The sequence below is a fragment of the Gavialis gangeticus genome, unplaced genomic scaffold (genome assembly GCF_001723915.1).
Source record: "Gavialis gangeticus isolate Ggan-Ray unplaced genomic scaffold, GavGan_comp1, whole genome shotgun sequence".
Lineage (NCBI taxonomy): Eukaryota > Metazoa > Chordata > Crocodylia > Gavialidae > Gavialis > Gavialis gangeticus.
In genome coordinates, this window is record NW_017728995.1 from 31,252,338 (window position 1) to 31,262,342 (window position 10,005).

General features: G+C 46.5%; 1 protein-coding gene across 1 annotated transcript in view; it reads right to left on the bottom strand.

Annotated features, from left to right (window-relative positions):
- Window positions 1-10,005, bottom strand: part of PSMD1 (proteasome 26S subunit, non-ATPase 1) — a 137,696-nt gene that overhangs the window by 111,504 nt on the left and 16,187 nt on the right. Inside the window, exons 13-16 of the mRNA XM_019503436.1 lie at window positions 8,503-8,614; window positions 6,841-7,037; window positions 6,331-6,426; window positions 5,646-5,710 (exon numbers count right to left, since the gene is read on the bottom strand). Coding sequence (XP_019358981.1) covers window positions 5,646-5,710; window positions 6,331-6,426; window positions 6,841-7,037; window positions 8,503-8,614 — 470 coding nt within the window. The remainder of the gene's footprint in view (window positions 1-5,645; window positions 5,711-6,330; window positions 6,427-6,840; window positions 7,038-8,502; window positions 8,615-10,005) is intronic.

A 10,005-nucleotide genomic window follows, 5' to 3' on the forward strand; every position in this document is an offset into this window, starting at 1 on the left:
TTTTTTTTTTTTTTTTTTTTTAATGGGAAGCTTTGACCACACAACAGCCCTAAAGATGAAACGTATCATTTGGGCTGGGGGGCTTGAGCCACTGTGTTCAGAGATTAGGTTTAATAAAGCTGTGAGAACTTTTCAAGTCCAAGAGAAGACGCTTCCCATTAAGGAATAACTTGCACGAGAGCAGTAACACCCGGCTGCATGTGAAACGGCTAGTGACCGTCAGGCCACTGACTCTTACTGGTAGCAGATACCTACTCTTCATCAGCTCTCCCAGGCAAACGCATCCAATTAGCCTTTAAATGGCACTCTTAAGTCCTTGAACTGTTTCAGCCTTGAGCTTGCCTGGGTTTAGGAGATGGCTCATCTGCAAATTACTCTAAAGGCCACAGAGGTAACTTAGTAGAAAGCTGAAGGCTTCCTTTAAGGGAAAGGCAATTGCCAAAGCAATGCAAGTTGACCTTCACATATTAAAAAGCTACCAAACAAGGGGGCTTCACACTACTGGGGTTTAAAATAAGCCTTCTGCTTCCTGCTTCCACAGATGACGAGCAAAAGATGAGGCTAGCAGTGCCCTTCTGACAGCCACATCCTCACTTGGCAACCCCTGGGCAATGAAGAGCTTCTACTTCCCAAGAAAGCAACCACACACCTGGAAGGGCAGAAGTGCTACAGCCTGTAACTTTGCTCCATTACTATTTCTTCTCCACCCAGTGAGCATGGAGGCACTCTGCAGCAGCCAAGTCCCAGGTACCACTCCGCATGAAGCCCAGGTCAGAGCCTGATCTCCACCCCACAAACCACTACGGCATACACTCTCTGCAGGCAGCATACTCCTCTCCAGTGAGCAGGGTGTAGCTCGCGAGCTCGCCAGGGTTCAGCAGCTGTGTCTTTCAGAAGTTCTCATTGCCCAACAACTGTGACACTGATGGGAGCTTCAGAAAGCAAAGGCCTGCTCTAAAAGGCACAGGCTGGAGCATGTTAATAACTGCTCTTTACTACCACACAAGAAGGCCTGGGTCTTCAGTTCTCCAAGGCTGATGAGTGTATTTGCTGTGGTTACGCATCTACATGTGAATCTCTTATCTCACTAAACTGGCAGTAAAGAGATAAAAGTCGTGTGTCCTGGTAGCCTTGTATTTAGGGCTCCTCACCCTCACATGGGTTGGACAGTTTGGATGAAGGCAGGAGCCAAGTCTGCAGTAAGGATCAAGGAGATGAGTGGGAATGAGAGGAAGTTTGGGTTTCCAGCTCCCTTGTTGGGGATTTCAGCCTGCACACAATCTGCAGCTTTGTTTCAAGAGGCACTCACTATGTGCCACGTGGGAGGTCCCATCTCTCCCGATCATTTGGAAGTGCTGTGGAGACAATGGGGCCACACGACGTTGAATTTGGGGAGAGGCAAAGGTAGAGAAGACAATCAGATTGGTACCCGGTGCTCCAGGGGGATGCCAGCACACGGTAAATGGTTCAGATCAGAGCTCCATAAGCCTCCAGGTCTGGCAGGAAACTATCAGTTCCCAATTATGTCCAGCATGTGCCAAGAAGCAACAATGAAATCAGAGAGCAAAAATGTTGTGTCAAAACCTGTTTGGGTGAAAGATCCCTGAAATATGGAAGGAGCGTGTGGAATCTTTACTCTGTATACAGACGCAGGGTCAACTAAACAGGCCCAGTTGGCTTTGAGCAGAACCTAGCTGCCTGGCTAGGTACAGGACGGAAGAGCAGCTCTTGGGAGACACCTGCTGCCCACACAGAGAAGCCCAGCTATTTATGAACCAGGCTAGGAGGACTAACATGTGCTGGAAATCTCGGCGCACAGGCCAAAGAACTGAAGCAGAGGATGAAGCAGGGCACACTTTTGACTGAGATGTTCCTGGTGACTGAGATGTTCAGTGGGGTTTTGGTAACCCAGCTTCTGAGCATGCAGCTTTATCTACCTTTATGGGGTCCGATTTCCAGAACACGTAGTTTTGTTCTGTTAGTGGTGTTTGGTGGACAGCAATCTAGAATGGAAAGCCTCCAGATGTGAATGCACGCAATGACACCCATCTGTACGGTCCTCTGTCCTCCCTCCCCCTGCCATTCAACTCACTGATTTAACCACGCTGCCCATTCTCCAAGTCCCTTCCTGGCTCCCCCAGTAATTTCAACAATAACTTCTGGCGTGTTCTTACCAAGTTTTTCATAGCCCGGCCTCACCTTACCAATATACCCACACTCTGCTCATCAACAGCACTTCCCTCCATCAGCCAATTCCCTGATGAGCCTTTCTGGGCTTCCTCCCACAATGACCCTCACCAGTGGGACATACTCCTGGTCAAACTCTAGGAAGCTACCAGTGCTTTCCTCCAAGGTCCTTCTCAAAACTCTTCACCTCTTCCCTACAACACACAAGAAACAGCAACAACATGGAAGAGATGCAAGACCTCCAGATGACCAGCTAAGTTCTGTATGTATCATCATATATTTGTTACCCCGTACTTTACACCATACCTCCCCTGGCCCCGTGATTATTTCTCTCCCTCCTTTGCTAACAGATGAAAAACTCTGAGGCTGGGACCAATTTTTGCAATATGCCCTTTTACGGTCTATACACATTAGCATAATACAAACATATATGCATTTACACTTCTTCAGTAGCCAATAAGTACTGTTTTGCACAGGCCTTTTCACCTGAGCCTCTTGCAGCGTTTAAGGCAAATATCACTGTTCCCATTTTAGAGACGGGGAGTGCAGACCAAGGGAAGTTAAGTTATGTATTCAAAGCCACAATGATTAAGTGAGGAGCCAGAACTGTGATATCTCCTGGTCAGAGCCAAGACAGAATGCTTTCATCCAGGGAACAGCCAGCACTACTTCCACGTTGGACCCTAGCTTCTTTGAACAGCCCATGCTGAAGCTGTGATTTTTAGAGGGTCTTTTTTATTGTTGCTTATATCTTCGTTATCAAGACCAGGTCATTACTGTTAAGAAATAAGGCATGGTCCTCTCACTGGAAACCAGGCCTTCTGCCTCTAAAGGGACTGAGCAAATGAGCAGATGTGGGATTGGAACTGTATCCTGCCCTCCAGCAGGACATTAGCAGTCTGCTACCAACCCAGCTCATAGGTCATCGTGTATCTTTTCAAGCAGGACTTTAATTCCTGCTTACAATCCTCTATCCCTGCCTGCATTTCTGCAACCAGCAAGCCATGTGCAAAGAGCACAATACAGCAGGGGCAGGAAATTATTTTGGGCAGAGGGACACTTACTGAGTTTTGGCAAGCCATCGAGGGCCATATAACAGGCAGCCAGGGGCAGGTAAATATTAATTTTCTAAATTTTTTAGGGGCCCCGCGGGCTGGATAGAATGGCCTGGCAGGCTGCATTTGGCCCCCAGGCCGCATTTTGCCCATCCCGGCAACAGAGAGTTACCAGCTGGCATTGAGGGCACTGTGCAATGGAAGAGCAGATCTTTGCACTGAAACATGAAGCCTACAAACCAGAGCAGGGGCAGCTAACCCGATCCAGTCTCTTCTGGCTTCCGATCAAAACTCATGGAGCAAGGGGAGTACTTGGACTTTTCAGGAAATGACCTCCTGGGGGTCACAGCACAGCAGGGAACAAAGCAGCAAGCCTTTCACATTGCTGTTTAGCAACGACCTCTGCTGTCCATGGAGGAACAGCTCTACTGAGCCAGGAAGGCGGCTCTCACAGTGCAGTAACAACGAGGAATCCAAGGCAACTTGCATCAAGTTATTTCACCAATCAGCACCTGTTTCACTTCCAGAAACAGCATCAAATATCCGTACCTGACAGAGAGCCAGCCTAAATTCAACATGCCTTGGGACTGTCAGACAAGGAACGTCTTCCGAGAGAAGCAAAGGCTTAGCAATGAAAGCCTTGTCGTGACCCATCACCAAGAACATTCCAAGACCTGTTTTGACTTGACGTCCAAAGGCAAGATGCAGGTGTTCAGATTATACACTCAGGAAGAGCTATCCATAAGGGATCTCTCCAAGTCTAAAATTTGGGCTTCCCTCCATCCCCACATGCCACTCATGGCCTCACCACCACCTCTCCTTACCTCATGGCTCTCCCCTCTCCTCCTCCTCTTCATCACCGGCGAGCTCAGAAACTTCCACTCGATCGCTAAAACGATGCCAGCCATTCATCACCTCTTCCTAGCTCTCCCCCTTGAGCTCTTGGACCTTGCAAGAACCTGGACCCCCATGTGGACATGTACAGCCATCCTTCCAACACATGAATGCCCCAAAGAACTACAGTTTCTACCTCTCCAATTCAATAAGCACGCTTTACCTGAGGTGTTGTAAAGTGCAACATCAACAACTGCAGCAAGAGGAACGTTACTTTAGGGGAGAGAGCCAAACTGTTTGCTCCGCCTGAGTCCACAGTACATTGCATGTATCAAAGATTTCTATATGAAAACTCACATCCTGTTTGGCATGCATCTATGGAACCAAAAGATTTATATACGTGTGCATGCGCACGCATACATCATTTAAACAAAACCTTAATTTTAATACCCTACCTGAAGAGTTAGTTCTAGAGAAGTAACTGCTTCCAGTAAAATTTTAGACAGCAATTAGGGAGATGTATTTGTCTTGGAAGTGCTGTCTAAGGAGGCCTGGCAAGGGGCTGCACATTCAATTTTTAATAAGCTCTCAAACCTGCAAAAGGAACAGAGAATCTAAGTTTTCCAACTCTGTCTCACTGTATTCAGGCAACTGAGCCATTTGTCTGGAAACCTACTGAAAGGCTCATTAAGCCGTCTGCCAAGGATTTATTTGCAAAGGCTGGAGCCACAAATGACTGCATTTGCTTAACCAAAAAAGTACCTTAAGTGACATGTAATGAGCAAAACTGCTGTTCAAGTGTTATCTAGCCATTTACTAGATGTAGGCAGACACTTCCCCTAAATCATGCTTCCTCTAACAAGACATCACTCGCTTAATCCCACTTGGCAACTTGATGCGGAAAAAGTCTCACGAAGAGTTTAATTAAAGACTCAGAAGTTTTACATACTAGAGCCCCTCAGGAACTTGTTTCCTCACACACAGGTCACTGGGGCAACGTATGTGACATGCAGTGGTTTTTTGTGAGGTGCCGAGAAGTTCTCCAGGTACTTAGATTTAAAGCAACTGCAGCTTTCACCTGAAGTGCACGGCTGCTCTCCGCGCTCTCAAAGAACAGCAGAAACAAAGCTACCAAGATGCAGCCCAAAACAAATGATGTCATGCTGATATCAAACATTTTGCTATAAAAGTAAGTTCTGAAATGCATAAACACCAATCCAGAGTATGGTTCAGCTTCACATGCTGTTTCTCAGAGAAACACTCCCACTGTCCACAGCACAATTCAAGGCCACACTTTTTTTTTTGTTTGTTTTTTAATCCATTTCTCTCTCATCCCAGATACATACCAATATGCCCAATGATCCATGGAATTGCACACAATGAAACTACATCCAGGAGATGATTTCTATGACTGACTCAGATTGTATTTTCCCTTTACCCTGCAGCTTTCCAGCTTCCATAAAGTTAGTAACTGATACAGTTAGTGAGCTGGATGAAGCATGAGACCCTTCTAAAAGCCTCACAGACAAATCTAACTGAAGACTGCAGAAGTGGAGTGAGAAACTGTACCTGAACAGAATGAAACCAAGTGACTCAACTGCAGCCCGTCTCACATCATCATTGACATCACTCACCTGTTAAAGAGGAAACAAGATATTAGGAGAATGGTCAAAACCTCTAACTACTATGAAACACTTTGACTCTGGTGCCCTGCAGATGATTTGATCAGGGATACAGGATTAGAGAGAGCAAGAAAATTAAGCCATACTGAGGGATGTACTTCACCTTAGTGAAGTACAGGCCTGGAGACAGAGACTCCCATTCACATTTCATGAAGTGTTTTAAATGCCATTCTTTCAGATCACAGATCAAAGAGCTCCGAGGCTCAAGGCTTTAAAGGTTATTGTTTTTCTGCCCAGCACAATAAACTGTTGAGAGTTATTTGGAGATGGGAAACATTTATTCCCAGCAAAGAACTACTTTGGGGCCATGTTTTGCTCTTTAACACTAAATTAACATATTAGCAAGCTAGATTAACTTCCTCCTTTAGCTGAAGTCTCTTTACACTTTGTATTTGCAGACCCTGTGACTTCTAATCCTACTATTTTCATGAAGAAGGGAGAGAAAACAGCCTCTCATCCTTTTAAATCACTGCTTCTGATTAGAGCACTGACGCTGCCAATAGCAAGTCCTGTCAATGTGCTGGGTGGGTTGAGCACTAGCCTAGCTAGCCCACGCAGTCTGCAGTACTTACAGCTACGTGGAGCAGACGTCTGATAGCCTTGTTGTTCCCTGAGCCGCAGTAAGCCATAGCTACAGTGTACATTCCTGAGCGTCGGAGGATCGGATCCTAGAAGAGAGAGAGCATACTTCAATGAAGGTTTCTACAGGTAGAGCAAAGTCATGAGAGCTCAGTCTCCAAGTCCGTTCAATTCCTGGAGTCTGGCGTTTCCAACAAACGGCAAACAGCAGAGCCACAACACTTGCTCATTAGCAACAAGAAGGCACAGAACAGCTGGCCGATGGAAACATCATCTGATTACAAGCACCTCGCTAGGAGCTGCACTCTCATGACCTAAAGGAGAAAGGGCCCAGAAGCTGTGACGCATCAGAACAGCTGCACTGACCACCGTCACACAACACTCGGAGGTTGGTGTTTCCAGCTATTTGTAAGAACATTTTGACAAGGGCATAAACAAACATTTCAGCAGGGACAAGGGAAGTCTCTGCAATGCAACACTGATGTCAAAATGCAACTGCTCACCTTATCTCTGCAGAGGCTCTCTATGAGGGCGTCTGCCTCCTCCATCCTCCCGTACATCACCAACGCAATTCCAACAGCTAGGCCCCGCAAGATCTTCTCATGCTGCGTTTCCTGTGCATAGCCAACCATGTCCTCAATGGCCTGAGCATTTTTAGACCCCAGCATAACAAGACCCAATGCCAGGCCCGCTGCCTCACCTGTGCGGCAGGACAGAAAAGCAGAAACATATGCTTAGCTCACAATACAGGCTTAATCCTTAATTAGTACCACACCCAGAGGTGCCTTGTACTGCTGAGATACATACACAGCCATGTCCAGGAGACCTGTGGCTCATCTCCCATGAGCCAGGTGGAAGATGGAAAACTGCTAAGACATATCTATGCTGCTTTCAGAGTACCACAAGAAGACGCCTCTAACAGGCAAGCAGCATAATAAAAATCACCCAACAAGGAATAAAGTAGTGTTTAAACAGGGTCTTTCTTTGACCAAATCACTGTGTAAAGGAGCCAGATTTATACCTTCAGCTGCAGGCAGCCCGCAGGGGTTAAGATGTGGCCCCCCACACTCCCCAGGCTGGGTGTCCCTCCCTCCACTGCTCTCCTGCTATTGCTGCTGGAGTCTCTGGCTCTCCCTCCCTCCTCCAGTTTCTGCTACCTGCCCCTGGAATCCTGTGGCCAGGCAACTTAGGGGAACCCAGGGTGCCAGCACAGTGTAATGGAGGGGAAGGACGGAGGGAAGCGAGGGGGCCTGCACAGCCTGTAGCCACTCAGAAACTGTCTTAGGCCAACAGAGGCCTAGATTATCACACATTGCTCTTTTCTGAATTGTGGCCAATGCAACAATGGTCTCCATCCAACCTCCTGCAGCCAGAAAGATCAGTGTGACATGTGGCTTTTGAGTAGAAAGAGTGTAAGCCAGTTTAAAACACAAGTATTGGGGGGCACAGTTCTCTGAGGCCCCTGGCAGACCTCACACTTATGATGTGATTAGCCAGTTAATCACATCTTAAGCAGTCACCCAGCCACATGTTCAGGCAATTAACAGTATGACAAAACACACAATAAGCCACTAACTACAAAACGTATGATAATTTTGTGGCTGGTTCCCATCATGCCTTAAACTGAACATGTGGCTGGTGCGCTCCTGAAGTTGGAAGCACACCAAAGGCCTTGAAGGTTCCAGTGTGCTATAGGCACTCCCAGTCACAAGAGCACCAAGTGCTTGGACCGTTACTTGCTGGCACAGGGGGAGTTCGGGATCACGATCCTAGGCTGCCCCTGTACCAGCAGCAGAATATGACTGGGACCTGACCCTCCAATCCAACCTCTTACCATGCATATGTAACATGGGCAGAAGCACAACAGTTAAGATTGAGAATCAGATCCCAACACGCCTTTAATTGAACATGTCAGCAGCCTGAACACCATAAGCAAAGCAAGCAATACCACGTCATTGAATCACAGCAGCTGCAATTTTATACCAAGCCGCGTACAGCAGCCAGTTCAGCAGCACCCCAATCCTGATAACGGCTTTAACACAATATAAAAGATCCTTGTAGGTCAAAAAAACATCAAAAACAACCTAGAAATGGTCTATAACTACTCAGATCTATATCCTGTGAGTAAGGCCACATAATTAGTTGCTTAAAAGGGTCTTGCTTACCTGTCACTGCATCATCTTGGTAGAGGTTTGTTTTCAGAAGATCATAAACATCTTGGCGGGCAGTGCCCATGGCAGCTAACCCCAGCCCCAGGCTACCACCATGCCGGACAATCTACAAGAATGACAATTTTCATTCCTATTAATGCATGTATTATAGTGCACAGGCATCTACATCAGGAGAAGCAGCCAGCACTTCAAGCTGACAACATTTAACGCGCAAACCTGCCCCCCCAACCTTAAAATGGGCTGCTGCCTCCTTTTTTGTGAAACCCACTTCTATTTTTCTGTATGCTCCCAAGTTATCTCTGATCAAGAAAGCAGAAGCTACATTCTAGAAAGTCAGTCCATGGACTCATCCCATAAGAGGTAGTACAAGCCCCACACAAAGCATTACAGATTTTCTAAGAGAGTCTTTTCTCTCTTGCCAGAGATTTATCTACACAGGACCACAAATGTACATACCAATGTCAACAGGCAGAATATACTGCATAACAGACACCTGGGCTGGAAGCTTATACAGGTATTTACTTATGTGGCATTCACTGCCTTGGCAAACAGGATCAAGAATCCAGAGCCACCCGCCCTGCATGGAAACATGTGCCTGGGTTGCAGCAGAGTCTGTCGATCCTGGATCGACCTCACCAGCCACCTCAGGAGCCACAAATAAGACAATCAGCCTCGACTGCAAGGGATTGCCAAGAAATCTCAGTGTCTTGATCTGAAGGACAGGAGGAAGCAACATTAATTCAATACAAAGCACTAAACTGAGCACGCTCTTTGCAGCTAGAATGATTTGTAGAACCCAAAAGGAACTCGGGGCATGCCCCAGAAGAGAGGGTGGGAGGAGGCTGGACAACCATTAATTAGGAAGCTACTCCAAGAATAAGGAGCCTATGAATAAATCCAGGTTTGAAGAAGCCCATGAGCGAATCCTGAATGAAGTACTAATTACACATAACAGACAAATCCTTGTGTGCAGCATGTAATTTCCCCGATATGTTCTTTTGGCAAGTAATGGTTAGCCCCAAACAGTGCCTCAGTGTTGTGCTACTAAATCATAGCCAACTGCCAAAGGTACTGAGAAGATCCTTTCCCTGCCCATTAGCAGAGAGGACCATCTCCAGGGAAGAAGGTCCAGTAATTGTTTGCTCTACCTGTACCTCCCTGAGCAGCCTTCTAGCCTGCCATAACAACACGCCTAAGAAAGCTCACAGGGAAAAAGCAGGAAGAAAGTTCTGTTCTCAGGGCACTGCACCCTGCAACTGGGAACCGATGTATAACTAATGTCACTGGGTTGATTTAAAAAAATCAGTCAAACTTCAAACTGATTCACCTCTTACCCATAGCCACATAACACTGGTATAACTCTGCTAGACCACAATGATGTCCATGAAGCCATGAGACCTATAGCAGCTGCTACAGACAATAAGTATAATGAAGGCTGAAATACAAATTCACAACTCCTTCCTCAACCACTACTTCTTTTTTTTTTTTTTTTAATTT